This window comes from Netta rufina (genome assembly GCF_964035555.1).
Source record: "Netta rufina genome assembly, chromosome: 8".
In the NCBI taxonomy this organism is placed as follows: Eukaryota; Metazoa; Chordata; class Aves; order Anseriformes; family Anatidae; genus Netta; species Netta rufina.
In genome coordinates this window covers 10,550,096-10,569,985 of record NC_140131.1, presented here as the reverse complement: position 1 = coordinate 10,569,985, position 19,890 = coordinate 10,550,096, and the positions used below count along the sequence as shown (strand labels likewise).

The 19,890-nt window shown below is 57.0% G+C and overlaps 1 protein-coding gene across 3 annotated transcripts in view; it reads right to left on the bottom strand.

Moving 5' to 3' along the window:
* The window catches only part of ERI3 (ERI1 exoribonuclease family member 3), a 110,003-nt gene that overhangs the window by 25,126 nt on the left and 64,987 nt on the right, over positions 1-19,890 (bottom strand). For all 3 annotated transcript variants that reach the window (XM_084290712.1, XM_084290713.1, XM_084290714.1), the window contains exon 7: positions 5,621-5,720. In XM_084290712.1, the coding sequence (XP_084146838.1) occupies positions 5,621-5,720 (100 nt within the window). The remainder of the gene's footprint in view (positions 1-5,620; positions 5,721-19,890) is intronic.

Genomic DNA, 19,890 nt, shown 5'->3' with positions numbered 1-19,890 from the left:
GGCCGCACCGTGGTGCATGGAAATGCTGCTTGTTCCAGGGGACGGGTCCGAGGCGGCGCACGGGGTTCTCTGTGCTGCAGGTCGGTTTGGGTCTGCAAGCTCCTGGGTTTGGGGCCGGCTGATTTGTACCACGGAGCAGCTATAAACGCACCCTCCATCAACGCCTTGCTCCCTGCACACCAACAAGGGCTTGGGGTGATACAGAAAATGTATCCGAGAGGTTTTCCATCTGCCACTGGGGAGAGGAGCCGGGCCAGAGGCCATGCAGACCTGCTCTCCTCCCCAAACCGCCGGTTGGACGTGTCTGGGGACAGCCAGAAGTGAGAGGGGACAGGAGCTGGAGGACAGCAGCAGCCCTGCCAGCCCAGACACGCCAGACATCCCTCTTCAGCCTGACACTGGCACTGCACACGCCTGCTTCCAGCCTGAAGCTGGGGGCTTGTGCCTGCCTCTTACAAATCCTGCGTGAGCAGCAACCTCCGCTGCCTCTCCCTTGGTTGGGAGGAGCGCACGGCATCGCGTGGCATCGTGTGGCATGGCACGGCATCGCCGAGCCACACCAGGGCTTGTCCCAGGCAGCAGAAGCCCCGCAGCCCGTCCCAGCCCCGCCAGCACACCGGGGAGATGTGGGCCGGCTCCTGCAACCACCCCTGGCTCAGCGGGGCCGGGCGAGCGCGCGATCAACTTTCGGCTGGGTAGGACGGAGGGGTGAGTGCAGTCAACACAAACACTCAATCATCCTTCCTTTCTTTCTTCTGTGCCTCCTTTGTTAACTGCAGGAAACAGCTGAAAGACCTTGAGTTTCCCATTGTAGCGTGTATGGGAACAGAGCTGCAGTGATCAGAACATACCCCCCGCTGCTCCCAGGGAAAAAGGGAGAGCTGAATCTTTTCTAAAAAGGGTTTACGATTAGAAGAGTGTTCTGTCACTCTGGCGCGCAGTAATCCACTGCGCCACCAAGTCCCTTCAGAGAGATGTCGAAAACTTAAATGACTGAAAGCAAAAGAGCCCTGGCTCAGGTTCCCAGGCAGCCAGACATCCTAATTATCTTTAGATCCACTCCCACATGGAGGGGAGAGAGCACACAAGAGTAAAAAAAAAAAAAAAAAAAAAAAAAAGAAATAGAAAGAAAAAGAAAAGGAAAAAAAAAAAAAAGACTGTCACATTGCTTTTTTCTTTTTTTAAAAGCTTGTCTCTGCTCACTGCTTTTCCAGCTGTGACACCTCTCACGGCAGTTAATTAGAATCATGTCACCGCGTTAATGTGCTCTGACTGGACTCTGACAGACGCGCGTCCTCCAACCGGCCTCCCCGCTCCTCCTGCAGGATGTAGGGCCCGGCACTCGCGGCGGGACCCTGCCACCCGTGTGCCACCCCATTCCCGGTCCCGTGGTCCCACGGTGCAGCCGGCCAGGTCCTTTTGTTGGGTCCCATCCTGCTGGGACACTGAGCCTCACTGCGGCACCCGCGTCCGCTCCACCTGCTTGGGATCTGCCTGACCTTTAGCAGCGCTAATTCGGAGTGACACCGCTCATTTGGTGACATTTCTGTTGCTTTTTACTTAAGTCTCTTTTAATTATTTAACTCGGGGTCTTTCCCCTTTTGTCTCGGGCTGCTTGGGAGAGGAAGCCCCGGGGTGTCTGGGGCAGTGGCCCCGAGGCAGGTCCCTGCTCCGGAGCAAGCCCCGTGCCCTCCAGCTCTTGGCACCATGGCACAAGGACGGTGCTGAGCACGTGGCACCGCTCCCGGTAAGAGTGTCACCTCCTCTGAGAGCCAGAAGTGGGCTTTGCGTGCTCCATCCCCCATTGTGACAGAGGAGAAGAGTCACAAAATGCTGCGCCCATCCCCTGGGTCCACCTGGCACAGAGGGCGGGAGGGCACGGGGGGCTCGCAGCACCCCTGCAGCAGGAGAGCCAGGAAGAGGGGGAAGGAAAACAAACCAACAAGAGGAGGCTGAAAGAAAGCCGGCGAGCTCCGAGGACCTCTCAGGGCGAGGAGAAGTCTTGTGGGCCACCCTCCCGAGCCGGAGCTGAGAGCCAAAGGCCCCCATTAGGGGTGCCCGCCGCCGCACTTAGCGCGCGCAGCCCCCGCGGGCGGGCAGGGCAGGGCAGCAGCACCCCGCAGGCGCCCGCCCGGCTCCCCGCGGCGCTGGCAGCCCGCGGCAGTTAATTAGAATCGTGTCACTAAGTAAATGCGCTCTGACTGGACTCTGACAGCCGCTCACCTATGACACCGGGGGCCAGGAGACAATCCACATCAAACTAGCGCAGTGTGACCCTTTTAACACAAAGAGTAAACTCACTGTGCATCGAGTTGAAGCTCATTAAAACTGTCTACTCTGCGAGCATCCCATTAACCTCGCCGTTAAAAACACGCAATTCCTCTTCTTCTTTCCGAGGCCTAATTAATGCTCCGGATCAGGAACAATATCACACCCTAACCTTCCGAGATTTCCAATCAGGAAACGAAAAGAGAGAGACGGGGCCGGGAAGGTGCCGGGTGCTTGCTGGGTCGCTCACCGCAGGGGCCGCTGACCTGCCCAGGCAGGGGGCTTCTCCCTTCTCCCTCGGCCCCATGGCACAGGGAAGTGGTGAAGCCCCGTGCCGAGGCTGTGACCAGGACCAAGCTGGCACCATCCCGAGCCCGTGGGCTCCTCCTGGCCAGGACCCTCCTGCTGTGCCTGGCAGGACCGAGCCCCCTGGCCTGGGTATAATAAGGCTTGGATGTGTGCTCCTGGTCCGTCAGCAAGAGGCACAGCGGCCTGGGTGACCTTGTTCCTGAAGAAGTAAAAAGAAAAAAACCCAAACTTGACATTTAGAGCTAAATGGGAAATCCTAATAATCTGTGCATCGAAATCTAGACTTTGAAGGATCAATTCAATTCCATTTGATTCAAAAGAGACCAAGAGCAAGGGCTTTAGATGCTGCTCCAACACACTGCAGGTGGAACCGGAGAGGAGAAATGGGAAACAAACTTTCCCAGCAGTGGCTTCTTCTGCAGATTTGGAAACTTCTCCCTTGTCCCGGTGTGTTTTCCCTGCAATAACTGGCTCGTTCAGAGCCAAGAAACAACAAAGGCCCGAACAAAACCAAGGTGTGCATTTATCTCTTCCACAATCAGAAAAACAAGCAAATGTAGGAGATGAGGAGACTAACTCTAAGCTCTTGAAGGGGTGGTTTCCAGAAGCACTAGTTCAACTCACAGCCACTGTTCTCACTTTTGTTTCACGCATCTGGAATCGTTAACAAAAAATATGAAATGCACTTTTCCTTCTACGCTGAGCGTATGCAAGGGAAGCAGTATTTCACTAATAAACATCATTTAAACGACCTCACGGGTACTTGAGATACTTGGCATTCCAATTTCCATCCAAAAGCGCAACAAATCACATCATGAATAATAATTTAATCCCCACCTCTTGAATAACAAACAGTAACTCACTGTTTTTCTAATGCGACAATGATCTAAAAACCCGGACTAAAGGCACATTATGTAACAGCACTGATCAAAATAAATGCAAATACGATATTTGATGTGTAAAAGGACAACGAGACTTAACACCTGGGCAATGGTAGGGCGAGCTGAACGCGGTTTGATAGGTGCTGGTCAGTAAAACTTGACCTTTCTGCAGGGAAACGGATAAAAAAAAAAAAGTGCAAAACCAGAAGAAAATCAATTACCGAAAGCAGGTGCCCTGCTGGCTGATTTAAATCACAATTAAAAGCTGTGATTTCAATCATTCTGATCTGTATCAGTCCCTGCAACTCCACAGAGAGGCCCCGATGTGAGAACACGGCCGCGCTGGTGTCACCGCACGGACCCGGTGCCCTAACCCTCCCCTGTGCCTTGTCCTTCCCAAACCCTCCCAGCCGAGCCCTGCTCAGCAGCTTGCTGTTGCACTCTCACAGCCTATTTCCCATGGGATGTGGCCCCAGATTTCAGCAGGGTACACCACGAGCCCGGCCCGCACACGGCAGCTGGGCAAGGTGAGGTTTCCCTACGGGATCTGGCAGGGCACGAAGCAGAGGAGAGGAAGCGCAGAGTTAAGACGGGTCCCAGAGGCTGCGAAGAGCCCAGGTTTGGAGCAGGTATCTGCTGAGCCAGTGAATCGGGGAGCGAGGTGAAAATAAAGCAATGCACAGCCCGTCAGGCGAGACCGCAAATTTACATCTTGCTTAGAACAAAAAAGTGGCCACCCACGGCAATTTTTCTACCGGATTTGAAAGGAAAAGCCCATGTTGCACATCCCTGAGCCGGGAAGTGACGTGGCCAGGAGGCCGGTGTCCCTATAAAACGCCAGGCACGGCAGGTCCCCAGCCACCAGCATCACGCCGGGCCCTGTCCCAGGAGGGATGCTGAGCTCAGCCTCCGCTAAAGCCACCAGGCACAGGAGGCCAGCGGCTGCTGCCTCCGCCACAGGCAGAAGATTGCAGACAGCTGGGGCAGAGCTGCAGACAATCTGCCCGTGGCTCACCCCATAGCAGCCAGGAGAGCTCTCCCATAGAGAAAGCCTGGGCAGAAACGAAGCAGCAAAACCTTCCTAAAGGGCTGGAGCGGGGAGGGACGCGAGCAGCATCTTTCTCAGCTCCATCAGGCAGCGACACCTGAGCAAGACCACGGCGCTGAGATAAACGCGGGCAGAACCGAACGGCGGACAGATGATACTCCAGAGCTGGGGACAGTTTGTCAGGGAAGGGGATGACAGCAACAGAGCGCTCTTGCCATAAATAAAACAAGGAAAGATGAGACACAACACAACCCTACATCCCCCAGAGGGACCCTAGGCAAGGTCCAAGCCCCGAAGCAGGACGGAGCACCCAGCTCCTGCAGTCCGGGCTCCCTCTCCGTCATCCCCCCCGATGTGGCACACAAACAAGGCAGATCTGCTCCCAGGCAAGGAAGCAAATTTTAATGCTACCTCCGTCAATAATGCAACCAGATCCATAGTTCAAAAGGAGCTTGCTAATTAAAAGCTGGTGAGCTTTAAATAATTCATCTCCGTAACTTGGATTGATTGGAGAGTTTAATGGTTGGAGTCTTGAAACAATATTAAACAGCCTCCTCGAGGCCCAGGTAGCAGGTGACTTTTCCAAGTAAATCTTACCTCCTTGCAAACTTTGATGCTCTGAAGTCAGAGCGGATGAAGGGCCAGGAGGCAGAGGGAACAGAGACATGAGAGGGGTGAGAGCGATGCCGCCCTCTGGGGTGCAGCCCAATGGAGCTGGTCTAGCCCCCCGTGCCCCGTGCACGGAGCTCCTGCTGGCCCTGCAGCCTGCTGCCTGCTACAGCCCCTGCTCTGAGGACCACAGCACCCAGAGGAGCTGGAGCACCAGCCCGTTGGGGACAGCCCCTGCCCAGCCCACACCTCCCACAGCTTCAGCACCCCCGGAGGGACCAAGAGCCACAATGTGCCCCCCATCCATCCCCTGATGGGTGTGGGTACAGCAGGGACACCGCGGGCACGTGCACACCAGTGTTCCCCCTGGCACATCTTCTTCCCTCCCAGCAGCTGAGACCCTTCGGCTGGCTCTCCCCACCCCTCCTGGAGCAGCTCTGGGAGCTGAGGCGCCCCACGAGCTGCAGCCGCAGGGCTGGGCAGGGCGCAGGGCCCGGTCACTCACCTATCCCGCTGTGAGGCCTCCCTATGTGCTGTAGGTTCAGTCCTTTGTTCATGTCTAAGAGCCCGTTCTTTGGCCAGCTCCCCATGGCAAAGCTGTACGCCTGCAAGAGAGAAGCAGAGGGTCAGACGGCGGCACAGGGAGCACGCAGGGACGTTTTGGGGAGCACCCCGCTGCCAGCAGCTGCCTGTGCTCGGCAGTTCCTGGGGCAGGAACAGGTCTGTGACCCCGATATTCAACACAGACCCATCCTGTGTAGGATCAGCAGCCCCCACGGTCACCTCCATCACGCTGGGGGCTTGTCCTGCCCGTCCCTGGGCTGCTCCACCGTCCTTCCACCCTCCCTGCTGCACCACGGGTGGGCTGCCCAGGGCTCAGCTCAGGACTCAGAAGCTTTTGGAACGGGGTGGCCGAGCCCAGGCTGACCCAACCTGCAGCCCCCTTACCCCCCGGCCTCCCCTTTCCTTTCCATCCATCCTCGGGTCCCCCACACCGGGAAAAACCCCACCAGGCCCCCGTGCTGCTCACCCCAAGGCACAGAGACACAGCCCGGCCAGAGAGAGGGAGCCGGGAGCGCGGGCAGCACAACCCCAGCGGACAATGCAAACGGGGGAAGCAGCCAGGCCCCTGCACTGCCCCCACACCTGTAATTAGGGGCTGCCAGCCCCATATCTTCTCCATTGTGAGGAATTAAGCTCATGGCCGTATTGTGAGCCTTAAGAATGGCACACGGGCTTAGCGGCGCGGCGCGATCTGTGCCACCATGAGGGCCATCGTCCCCAGATGGGCTCAGGGTGATCCCGCAGCGGGCAGGGGCAGTGCCACCACCTCTGCGGGCTGAGCGTGCCTGGGGAGAGGCTCAGCAGCAGGAACGGGGCCAAGCGGGGCGAGCAGGAGCCCAATTTGGGGGGCTCGGCTGGAGAGGAGCTGCGTGGGACCCCCTGTGCGCCCCGGGGACCCTTGCATGCAGCAGCAATGGGGGGGAAAAGCGGACAGGGGGCTGCCACCCGGGGCTGTGCCCTGCTACCTGCTGCTGTCCCCAGCGTGGGCATGGCCACCCCGCAGCCCCCAATGCCCGCCCTCCCCCGGGAACCCCAACTCGGGGGTAGCGGGTTTAGCGCCGGACCCCGTAAGCGCTCGCGCCGCCGCGCTCCGCCCGCCTTAGCAAAACAGAGGGCTCCACGGGTAATTAATAGACAGCATCGCTAATCCTGCGGGGAGATGATTAGCAATTAAAACTCCTAATTAAGTCTGTGCATAATTCACTGAAATTACACTGTGTGTACACAACGGGGAGGGTTCCCTCGCCTTCACCCAACGGGCTCTGATGTCTTCATCGCTGACGCTTCCCGCGGCCGGGATGCCGGGATGCTGAGCGGGGTGCTGGGGTGCTGGGGGGCCCCCACTTGCCGGGGGCTGGTGGCCCGGGTGCCGGCTGCGGCGGCTCTGCCTGTGGCTCCCTCTCCTGGGCTGCAGCAGGCGGATGCAGAGAGGCAGGCTCCCGGCTCGGAGAGCTCCCACCCCAACCAGGAGCGAGCCACGGAGCACAGAGGGAGGGTGGCAGCGTCCCAGCAGGGCCAGCATGGGGTAAAGCCGCTCTAACACCCATCAGCCGAGCACCTCGGGCCATTTGCACCCTCTCCCCATGCCCCTGCCCAGTTTGGGCACGGGGAGAGGGTGAGAAGCAGCCCCCAGGCTGCTTAAAATCCCAATTCATTGCTGTGAACGGGGCTCCTGCGTGCCACAGCCCCCCCCGGCCGAGCACCAGCCCCTCTTTTGCACCGCATTTTGCTCGGCTACCCAAGGTCAGCGGGTACAGGCGCCGTACCTGAGCAAACTAGCTAAGCAGCCGGGCTGCAGGTTGGCCTGACCACTGAAGGTCAAGTGTGCACTTCTGCATATTCAAAGCCGTCTGCAGGATCGATCGGCTTTTAATTGTTTTTTCCCGGGCTTTGGGAGGGAAGTGCCAGGGGCATTGATCAGCCCCAGCCGAGGCCGCTCGCAGCCCCGTGTCCCTTCGGTGTGGGCAGGCGGCGACGCGGGCACAGAGGGGCTGGAAGGGAGCCGGGCCAGGGGAGGAGGCCGCCAAGCTCTGCCAGCGGTGGAATTGTATTCGAAAATAAAGTTTTTTAATTAAAATTGGCAATTCTGAGCCGCCTGCCGGCAGCAGCCACACAATCAAGAGCGAGGAGCTTTGCTGTTTAATATTTAAAGACGACGTTTAATCTTTAAACAGGAAAGTTCTGCTGCTGACTGTTAAAGACGCGGGGTCCCCAGCCCGACGCCGGCACCGCCGCAGCCCCAAAACCGAGCCCCTAAACTTACTCACGAGTCTACAAAATGCCAGGAAACCCTCTCGGCCGGGAAACCACCCCAATTTGTCCCTCCCTCTGGCTGCAGCCCAGCGCTGCAGGGACTGGGCTGCCCCCTTCGAGGTCAGGCACCGAAGTGACAGCAGGACCCCACGCGTTTTGTTTTCACCTACGTTTTACTTGATAAAAAACACAGGCATCTTTTTAAAAAGCCATCAGGAAATATTTTGGGTCAGAATCGTCATTCAAAACCAAACTTAGCCACTCCGATCTGCTACGAAGCACCGACCTGGTGTTTGCAGGCTGATTTCTGAGCAGCTGTTACAGTTATTTCCATGCGCACCAGCTCTCCGAAAGGTCTCCCTTTTTTCCTGATTTTGTTTGTAATTCCGTGAAGGCTCCATTTACCTCCCTGCCAACGCTCCTCCGAAGTCGGGTGATTATTAATTATATTTATTTACTTATAGCATCCCCTAGGCACACGTGGCGGCTCACAAACACCTCCCTGGGTCCCCGATGCAGGGATCTCAAACCCGAGGCAAGCAGATATCCCTGTGAGAAATGCGAGATTAGGAACGGGCTGTGTCTCCTCACGTGTGAGCAGCACGGCAGATAACCCACGCCCTGTTACAAGGGGAGGTAAGTCCTCAGGTAACCTGTACCTCGTCTCACCTGCGGGAAACCCAAGACGGGGGAACCGAAGCAGGGAGCTGCTGGGGGATCTGATTTGGGGCACAGCGCCCTGCGGCACGGAGATGCTGTGGGTCAGCGGGGCAGTAGAAGTGCTCTGGGCTGAAGCAGAAAGGGTCTGAGGGCACGCTGCTGGTGCACTGGGTCACCAAACCTCCCTGTGGCCACCATGTGCCTGCCTCAGTTTGTACAGATCCCCAAAAAAGAGCGCTGTGGCTCGTCCTGGGGGTCAAAGCCGGTCCTCCGAGCTGGGAGAGGTGCACGTGAGTGGGCTGGGCAGCACGACAGCACTGACTGCAGGGGAAGACCATGGGCAGGGTTTGCCTAGTTCTCGTAAAAATACAGCCCAGTTTGGCACCGGGTTCCCCTGCCTGCCTCTGCCAAAAGCTGAAGGCAAACCGGCCCCGGCCCCAGCACTGCTGGCAGCTCCAGCACGGCCGGGCTCCTTCTGCGGCGCAGCCTCGGAGAAGATGTTCCAGGGGGGTCAGAAAATTCCCAGAACTGGAACTTGTCAGGCTGATGTATTGATCTAAGTGGACTGAATAATGCTCCATCATTTATTTATGGGGAAGTGCCCGGCGCGCTTCACAAAAACCGGCGGTCGGCAGTCACATTAAGGCAAGATTTAACACCAGGAGAACGGGGCACCCGGGCGCAGGTCAGGACGCTCGGGGAGCCTCACAAACCCTTCCTGCGCTCACAGAGCTGCTGGGGCTCTGCTGCTGCACCCTGAGGCTCCCCCGGCCTCTCTGCAGCCCCAGCGAGTGTTTCACACGCTGATTGCAATTTTAATATTGCAATTTTAATATTAATACGCACACTTTCGGGCAGGGAGGAAGCGTTTCCTTTCGGGAAAATCCCCCCAGGAGCAAAGGTGCTCAGCGGTTTGAGTGCTGCAGGATGGGGATGAAGGAATAAAAGACACCGGCGGTGCTTTTGGCTGAAAGTTTCTGTCAAAGAAAGTGATGCCCGTGAAAAAACGTGGGCTTGGAGAGCGAGCAAGCAGCGGTGAGATGTCCCCAGCTGCTCCTCCCTCACTGGCTTGGGGAAGCAGGGGGGCAGGGGGTGCTCCCCAAGGACCCCTCCTGGCGCAGCAGCCTGCGGATTGCGGCTGACCCCCCTGACACCGGCGCAGTGGAGAAAATGACTTGGCGACAGCAAAAGTGGCGTCTTCCTCCCGGCCCCAAAACAAGCATTTCCCTCTCACTCACCTCATCGCGCGGTGTCAGGGCTTTGTGTCACTCTGGGTGTTGGGAAGGAAAAGGAGGGCGCGTCTACGGCTAAGCGGGCTTTTAGACAGAGCTTAAAATGTTCTCGGAGCCCCCCAGCATCCTCAGGTTCAGGGGCTGGGGGTGTCTTTGAGGCAGGCCCCCAGGACAGCAGGTCCCTCGCCATCCCATTATTTAATTGCACGCAAGCTACGGGAAGGAGGGGAACGGGGAATGTCTGCTGGGATTCCTTGCCACGCCAACTTCCCAGCACCATGGAGGAAAAGGGGCAAATTGCCACCACCTCGGGGCAGCATTTAAAGCGGGCAGGGAAGGAAGGAGCAGAGCAGAAAGCGGAGGTATGGAGGGTGAGGAACAAAACTCGTCCCCCGTGGGCTGGCTGCCCTCCTGGCTGCCAGGAGGCAGGAATTTCCCCCGCTCACACGAGCCCAGGTGAAGCTCGTCCCTTTTTAAGCAGTTTAGTCAGAAGCGCTGCCACATCCGCGGCTTTTCAAGTGTTTTTAAATCACTTACAAAAGCGGGATTAAACGATCAGGAATTCCATTTAATAGGACAAATAAAGAAATAACAATCTGCTCCATCGGCCCTGCGAGAGGCAGGTTTGATTTAAGGAAAAAAAAAAAAAAAAAAAAAGGGGAAAAAAAAGTATAAAAGAGGGAGAGAAAAAAAGGAAAGGGAGGTGGAAAAAAAGGATAATGTGTGTTTACTCAAGCAAAGAAAAAAATATTTAAGTGATGTAGGGGAGAAGATTGCGGTAACTAGTGAAGAATAACATCGTCTGCTTTGCTGTCAAATCACACAAGAATTTCAGTAATAGATTCTCATTCTGACACTCAATTCAATTCGAAGGTGATCCTGCTTTATCCCAACACATCAAATATTAAACACTCGTATTAGCCGGGGTGCCGTCGCCTTTCCCGGCTTAGAGGCGGCAGGAAGCTTTTCTCCCTGCCTTCTCCCCCCCGCCGTAATATTCTCAATGTTATCTAAACATGCCTTCATACACTGGGGTTCCTTATCAAGCCCATTCGGGGAGGGAGGGGGGGGTACTTAAAACGGTATTAGTTTGGGGGGCTTTTATTATTCTTATTTCCAAAGCTTTTCAATTTGGTGCGGAAACAGCTTAGAAAAAAAAAAAAAAAAAAAAAAGGAGGAGGAGGAGGAGGGAGGGGAGGCGGCGAGAGGGGGAGACGGAGCGCGGGAGCGAGGGAAAGTCGAAGAAAGGGAGAAGCAGCCGGCAGCTCTTGTTTGACTGATGCCTTTCAACAAGGGCAGTCTAGCTTGTCAAAGCCCGGGCTCGAGATGAATTGGCATATCTATTCAGCCTGCCTCTGGATGTCATGCAATACAGTTTCATATTCCCAGATAAGGCACGATAAGCAATTGCTGCCCTGACACCGGCTCCATCCATCCCTGCCTTTCTCTGCGCGCACCCGGCCGCCTCGCGGAGCTCCGCTGGCGTTCGTGCCGGCGCGGCGCCCAAAGGGGCCCCCGAAATGAGCAGGTAAAGCTCCCCAACAGCTCCCCAACAGCCCCCAAACAGCCCCCAGGAGGCCAGGCCAGGCTGAAGGGAGAGCTGCAGAGGATGCGCCCTACCTGTGTGCGCTCTCCCCTCGCTGGGCAGGCAGCCCCCGGCAGCACGCCGCTGGCTGTAGGGTCCCTGCGCAGCGCACGCGTGCCCTAAAACTGCCCAACCGAGCAGATAAAGGGAAACTGAGGCACAGGACGGTGCCTGGCCCTTTGGTGCACCCAGAGATACCCCAGAGCAGCCTGGCTGCCCACATCCCAGCCATAAAACACAAACACCCGGCCATGACCCCTCTCAGCCCCAATAGGGACCCTACGAGCAGCAGCAGCCCCGTGGGCAGGGTGCCCGCGGCCCCACGGGATCAGCAGGAGCTGAGGTTTATGCAACGACAGCAGCGCCCGCGAGGCCGGAGTGTCAGAGTGCCAAGCAGTTTAGGCTTCCCGTTCCCGTGTGTTTGAACAAGACCAGCCTCTGCTCTGCTCCCAGGCTGCGGATTATCCCGGATAAAATGTTCTCGACCGCTGTGTGCTCTGCGGCTGGTGGCACGCTAGGTGAATGCCTCGGGGACCTGGGTCCGAGCCCTGGGTTTGGGCGCAAGGAAAACAAAGCCCCAGGGTTGCAGGGCTGGGAAATAGGGCCGGGCGGGCAGTGCTGGCATGGGAGAGGGGAGAAGCAGGGCACCCATGGGAGCAGCTCGAGCATCGGGCAGCAGGAGCGGGTGTCCAGCAGCTGAGCAGCACAACCCGGTGGGAACCAAGGGATGAGATTTATCGGGGGTGTTTTTCTGTGCCTCCCACAGTCCTCGCCCTGCCCTCGGGCTAGGGGCAGGCCGTTTAAGCAGGGCTCTGCCATCCCAGTGATTCTGGCTGAGAGCCGGGCTGGGTTATGCAGGTTTCTGGAAGCAGCTCCAAACACTGCTTCCAGCACGGAGATGCTCAGGCAGCTCCCCGTTAGCACCTGGAGGGCACAGACCCTGCTGGGTGGCAGGCAGCAACCTCCTGCACCTCCTTCACCCCTCCTGTCCTGGCTCACACCTTGCGGTGCCACCCCTGGCCCTGCAGGACCCCGCTGGCCGAGGAAGCCAGGGGTAACACGAAGACAAGCCCACGGACACGCCGCGTGGATGTCCACCCACTGCCACGTTCCCTGTCCAGGCAGCTGAGCGTGGGCCAGGCGAATCCTCTGTGGCTGCTTCTGGGGAAAGTCAGGGCCAAGGAAAGGACGGTGCCGCCAGCAGTGCTGGAGAACAGGCAGGGGTTGGTGCTGCCCCGAAATCGGACCCACCGTCAGCCCCTGGAGACGTGGACATGGAGAAAAGCGTGACACCGCAGGCATCTCCCCGGCGTGGATTTAGCTGGAGCTTGCAGAGCACCAAAGAGCAGCCGTTTTGCTGCATTACACGAAGCCACAGCATCCACTCAGCTCCTCCTCCCCTTCCCGGGGCCACTCGGCTGTGCCCACAGCCCCCCAGCCACGCACCCCACAACCCAACCCCGCACCTTTCCAAAGCAAAGCTGGCGCCTTTTTTTCAGTCACAACACCGTGGCCCTCCGGAAGGGGGTATTTTCCCCCCTCCATTTCTATTTTTACACACGCACACGCTCGCCTCTCCCTCGCTCGCTGTTTAATTTCCGTGTGAGAGGGAAGCAGGTGCCCGTGCTCCCGTGAGCTCTCCCTTCGCTAGTTTTTTTTCCCCTTCTTGGATCCTGCCCCATTAGTTTAGTGCCCAGCCATCTGCGACGTCTCCTGTAATGCTGTCCCCCTTGTGTACCAGGGAGCTTTTCCATTAGCGCCTTTAATATTCTGACACCTTAGCACAGGCTGCTATTACATTCAAACACTGATCGCCCTGTGAAATTACATCGCAGGGCTTGCTAAAATGGAATTGTGTATAATCAGGCTCCTCCATGCACTGTCAGTCCCATCACAAATACAACGTAAAGCAGGCTTATGGATGGGCTTAGCAGCTGCTACAAGTGTATTTTTTTTTAATAGATGAAGTATCCCTTATTTAAAGCATTTCCTTAAGAAAAAAAAAACAACAGTGAAAGACAAATCAACAGCTGCCGCGCTGTGTTAACCATACCAGCGGTCTCTTAAAAACATGTTATTTACCAAGGTAGCTATCTGTTTATCTATAACTGTATCAAACAGAGAAGGAGGGTGAGATAAAGATAGTTAAACAGACAGCCGAGGAGATATCTGCCACTGGGAAATAATAGCTAAATAAAAAGTGCCATTATTTACTCCGCCGAGGGGAGGAGGGGGACCCGGTGCCCTCCTCCCGGCGCCGCGCAGCCGCTCGCGTGCGGCATGGGGCTGCTTTGGAGGCTCCAGTTTATAGGGGCGGCCACACTGCAGCCCCAAACACGCCCCTCAACATCCCTATAATCATATCAGAGAAATCTGGGGAAAAACCAGCTCAGGATCCTGGTGCTGCATCTCTCCGGTGAGGCTGCAAACGTGGGGGAGGCGAGAGAGGGCATGGACGCACGGTGCTGTGCTGGAGGCTTGCTCAGCAGGGCAGCCTTGTACCTGTGCATAGGATGAACGTGGCTTGAATTAAGGCAAAATCAGCTAAATGCTGCCACAAATCCAGCAGCCTGACCTTCTGAGGCTGTGGATCTCCCCCTGCCATGCAAAAGGGCCTGGGTGCGTTCTGCAGGCGAGGCTGGTCCCACACAAGGGACCAGCTCTCCGGCCTTTTTTCCATTCCAGCTGAGGGTTATGACAGAGGTATTTCGGGTGGATGCAGGAATGATGTGTCAGAGAAACGAGCTCTCGAGCTCCCTGGCTCCAGAGTTGAAAATGCTGCCCCTTACCATGCCCTAAAGGTTATTCTGTCTGTCTGCTGGGAAATGCGGCGGTACGCTGCCTGCAGGGAGATTTCCTGAGGCGCCGTGACCCTTCTGCTATCTCCTCCGAGGAGCCTCGGCAGCAGCGATGAGATTGCAGCTCATTTCCACACACCTTGAAAGAGCCCGTCTGGATCAAACACGCCGGGAGCAGGGGGAGCATCACTGCGACTCGTCCTCGCCGCCTAGCAGAGAGCCTGCTCCGGCTGAGGCTGGGAAACAGCCCGACCCCAACACCAGGGCCCTCACGCTCCCCTTCACCCTAAACCCTGACGGAAAAGCCAAAATATTGTATCGTTTCCCTGCGTGGGATCGGTTCTGCTTGGGAAGCACCAAGTAAAAGCCAGCGGCAGAAAGGCTGCCCTCTGCAAAGGAGCAATCTGTTGTGTGCGAGCACCGACACGACATTTTGACTCCGGTTTTTGCAGTGCAAAACAAAGCCATTTGTCCAGGGCAGGCACACACACACATCTCGGTGCACGGAGCTCTGGACATGTTCAGAGGGGACACGTCTGGTGATGCCCAACAACCCCGAAATGGGGTCGGTGGGGCTGCGGAGGGCACAGACTCACGGAGAAGGAGCCAGGAGAAAAGCCGAGGGGAGGTGCAGGATGACTGCACCTTCATTGCCATCGCAGGGGCAAGACGAGGCAATGCACCCCTGTTAGTTGTGCCTGGTATTTTCAAGGGCAGGTGCCTGCACGCTGTCAGGAGGGCTGCTGGGCAGCCAGCAGGTTTATGTCAGTGTTACAACCTGTTCTTGCAACCCAGGTCCTGATGGATGGGAAAGAAATAAGCGAGTGCTCCTGCAGGACCCCCCTCACCGCATTTTCTGTTCGCCCCTTACCGCACAGCTCCGTGCGCTCACATCCGACAGCTCCTGCACTCACAGCCACCAGCCCTCCCTGGGATGGAGCCACGACCTTCCCCAAAACCCACAATGCTGGGACAGCCCAGAGGGGCATGGAAACGTGCGCCCTGCAGGCTCCCACCTCCTCTCCCCAGCCCGCAGACTGGCAGGAGCAGAAAACAAGCTTTCACGTTTGGCACAGCACCAGCCCCCGACTGCTCCTGCTCCGCAAGAAGTGCATGGAAGTGAGTTTCTCAGCCCGCCCACAAGATGCGAAGCCGCTCAGAGGAGACGGAGCTGGAAAAGCAGGAGAATACAATGCACAAGGCATCGGGGGAAAAGATCAATAAAGATTACGAGGGCAGCGGCCGCGTCCCTTGCCCACGCCGGAGGCCCCCGTGGCGGCAGGGAGGGAACACCAAGGCGAGGTAACGAGGTGCCGGCGCCCGGGGGCGATACCTGTCTCATCAAAGGCAGAGTTTACACTGGATCATCTCGGCAGCAGCTCTTCCTCGGGACTGTTGACTCAGGTCGGGGTTAAGGCCGAGGAGGTGAAAGCAGAGGCGCCGCCGAGAGCCCTGCTGGATGCAGATGGGAGGCAGGCAGCGCGCATTGGGCAGCAGGAGCAGGGCACAAAATTGAGGTTCCCTGATTTTGATAGAAGAGCAAACAAATGGGGGTGATGCAAGGTTTGGGGAGTAGAAGAATCGATTTGGAGAAAGGTTGGGAAAGCAGAGAATGAAAGGGCCCAAGAGCAGGACGTGGCGGGGCCCGCAGAATGGAGGTGTGAGGGGATGAACTGGGAGGAGTCGGGGGCACCAGCACTGCGTTATGGTGCGGGTCACGGAGGAGACCGTGACACTGCCGACAGATAATTCAGGACTTTGGGTCCCCCAGGCCTCAGCTGACACCTCCCCGGGGAGCACAGAGCAGCCACCTCCATCCTGCACCAGCCGGGGCCACCTCACCGAGCATCCCCATCCCGTGCAGCTGCCGAAGCTCCGGCTGCAGCTGGAGGGGCACGGGGACGCAGAGGCAATGTGGGGACAGGGCACAGATGGGTCCCCCTGCCCCACGGAGTGCCAGAGAGCCAGCCGAGTGCTCCTGCCCTCCCCGCAGCACCCCAGAGAGCCGGCAAACGAGCTCCCAGCCGGCCCGCTGCCTGTAATCGGAGTCAGTCGGCCTGTGTGTTACGCTTGAGTTGATGGCTGGTGTTAAATTCAATGCCTTGAGTATCGATTTCCTCGCACATCCAGGACTTTGTTAAAGGGTTAGCCGTGAACCGAGATCAAAGGGAGGTTAACTCGTTTCTCCTAAGTGGGAAAGCAGACCTCCAGCAAAACCAGGCTCCGGGTCCCCTCCGCAGAGGATGCTCTCTGCATGTTGTTAGCTACCCCGGCTGTCTCGAAAGCCAGATAAAGCCACAAAGCTGCCTCAAAGCGGGGAGATAAAATGATCCTGACAACTTCCCACGGACCCCAAAGCCATTACGAGCGCACACCAGGGGCTGGCAGCACGGGGCCAGCACAGGACCCGTCCCCTCTCCATGGGGTCCCCTCGCTCAACCCAGGAGGAGAGGGTGAGCCACGTCACCGCCACCACACCCCAAGCAGGGGCACTGAGAGGGGGGGACCCCATCAAGAAGCCCTGGGGCTGTCCCACAGCTTGGGTCATGCCAGGCAAGGTGACGAGGACACCTCCCCTGGAGCTGACACTGCCATAGGCACCACCTCAACCTCTGGGGCTCTCTCTCTTCCTCCGTTTCACCTTGCTCCTTTCCTTCCCTGCCCGACATGAAGTGATTTTGGCACTGACGGCACCCCGCTCAGCAGGTTCTGCCAAGGCAGTAAGAGCTAAGCGCACGAACAGCAGGACACTTGGCTTTACCTTCTGCATTTTTAAGGGACGGAGGCAGGGAAAGAGGCAGGGGAGGCAATCAGGAATGGTTATCACTAGTATTAATGAACGCCCGGAGGCGCCGGGGAAGAAGCATCCATTTCAGACGCACATCTGTCAGCACTCAGAGGTAACGCTGCTGAAGTAGCAAGGAACTCAGGAGCCTGCACTGCGCCGCCCTGGGAGGCTTCGGCACCCACGTAGGTGATTTCTGACAACAGCCCCCTTGTCCCCCAAGCCAACAGGGCACCAACCCCATTTCTCAACCCTTCTCCTCCTCCCCAGGAACTGTTTGCAGCCCAGCCCAGCCTTCCAGCAGCCCCGTTCAGGGGTTTTAACAGGCTCCATGACCTGTCCCCACCTCCCCAAGGAGCCACCTGCAGACAACGCAGCACATTCTGCCACCCAAAATTACACCCAAACCCCAAACCAGCAGTGCTGCAGCACCTGTAGGGCCCAGAAACCCATCACAGCCCATCTTGGTGGCCAAACCCCATGTGCAAAGAGGGATCTCCACGTGTGATGCACAGGCACTCCCCCACCCCAAGCTCCTGCCACCCAGCAGCGGATTTGTCTTGAAGTGAGAGGTTTACGCCAAAGTGCTCGGGGAATATCAGTGCCCGGCATACCAAGCGCTGAAGATTTCACTTAAACTCTCAGCATCTGTGTATCTCAACTAAATTAAGCTATTTGCTATAAAAGAGCACAATGACAGTAATGGAATAATAACAGCATTAATAAAACACAACAATCCTCGAATGAGAAGCGGACGCATCAGCTAGCTGCAACCAAGAGAGGAAGGCTATTTTAAAATCACACACAAAAACCATCTGGGGGTGGAGAAAACCAACAAAAGCTCCGAAACTCAGAGGTCAGACTGAAATGATGTTTTTAACCTCGAAAGAAAGATGCCAGGCAGAGCGCTCCCACACCGGCTGGAAATGAATTTCCGCAGCCCCCAGCACGACGAGGGCTTAAAATGGGAAGGCTGAAAATTTCCAGGGGGGCTCCACGAAACGGGGGTGGGAGCCGGCTCGACAGGGAGGAAACAGAATCAAAAGGCTGTCGAGGAAGGGCTGCCTGATAGAGAAACGCCCCCCTGAAGCATCAGCAAGGTGTGTAACCCGCTCCTGGGACAGACCCAAGGGAGCTGAGCCAGCGCCGGGGGCCAGATGCCGGGACATCGTTATGTGGACATCCAGATATCCTGGGCTCACCACGCTGCCATTTCCCTCTTGGTTGGAAACCTCACCTTCAGTTCAGCCACACGTTCTTCCTCCTTGCTTCGTTTTGGGTGAGGTTGAGGTTAAACCTTCAGTCTCGTGCTGACCTGCGCCCTGTTTTTGCAGGGGAGCTGCAGCAGGAGCGGGGCTGGGGGTGCACAAGTCCTAACTGCAGCTCTCTGGGAGGCCACTTCCCCTCGCCGGACCCCTTGGCAGGAGGAGACCTTAGCACTAAGTGGTGATCAGAGCAATTAATGCACACGGAGCCTGCCCAAGGTCTCCCATCCCACCCAGAGGGAACACCCCACCCCGACTGGCCTTGATGGGCGAGCATCATTTCCCTGGAAGGGACGGAGGGGAGGGGATGAAAAGAAAGGACACCTCTGTGCTCACCACTGTTCAGTGTTCAACACTGGCAGCTGAGCGACCCAAGGCTCCAAAACAGCCAGAATTAGGCAGAAAGCAGAGAGCAGCACCCGGGGCACCATCTTCAGGTCTACCTGCCTTTTAAAGGGGAGCGATGTGGGGCTGGCAGGTCGCTTGGCAAGCAGTCCGAATGCCCAGGCTCACGTGCAGCCTTCCGGGCACAGGACCCTAACACCAGCCCTCCTTCTTGAACCCAAAGCAGAGGGTTTCAACTTGGCTGACCCACCGGCCAGCACTCCTGACGTGACCCTTTCCAAATTCCTCCAGAGAAAAAGCCAAAGCAGCAGTTGCCCCAGACTCGCAGACTCAAGCAGGCTGCAAGTTTCTTTGTTTTCATTACAATTTTCTCTGCTTTTTTTCTTTTTTTTTTAGCCATTTCTGCTCTGCCCCCCGGAGGTGCTCCTGTGATTGAATGAAACACGACCCCAGGCTCCAATAAGTGTATTTCAATTACATCTGTCACCATGTAACAATGTAATGATATATCATGTGATATTAAATCCATGGTAATCATATCAGCGATTTTTTTAATAGTGCACTAATCACATTATTACATCTCAATAATTAACAACAGAAGGCCTAAAAACCTGGATACAAAGAGGAAAAGCTCAACGGGTCCTCGGCTCTTGCCCGGGAGAGGCCCAGAGCGGAGCAGGATGGTGCAGGAGGTGCTGCCAGAGCACAGCGTGGCGAGGGGCAAATCTCTGTGCAAGGGCGCAGGAGTTTTGCACCAGCAGCACTCTGCAGTGCAGCCAAGAGTAGGCTTCCCCCAGGCCCCAGACTAAAGGAGAAGCAGGTATTTTGGAGCCAGAAACAGGCACTTTGCACGTCCCACCTCGCCTGGCAGTGCTCTCTTCTGTCCTGTTGCTCCTGCTCCTGCACCTTTCCTCCAGCAAACCAGCCCCTCTGGTCCAGAAGGTGTCCTGCAAAGCGTGCCCACCTGCAGCTCTCAGTGGTCACCTCCGAGGCTGTACAAAAGCACTACAGAACGAAAGAAGCATTTTCCAGGCACCCTGAAAACGAGACACCGCTCCTCCCAACCCGTTCTCCCCAGGCTGCAGGAAGAACGATGCTTCTCCTCTCCCCTTGCACCTGGAAACCAAGCTCACCGAGCGCCCCTACCTCGTGGGGAGGCTGCAAGGCTGATTTCTGCAGCAAAACCAGTCTCAGCTTGGAGCTGAAAAATGGTGAGGATGCCTCGGAGGGACAGGGATCCTCTGGGATCACTCACCGAGGTGCAGCACGCAGCCTTGTGCCAGCAGCT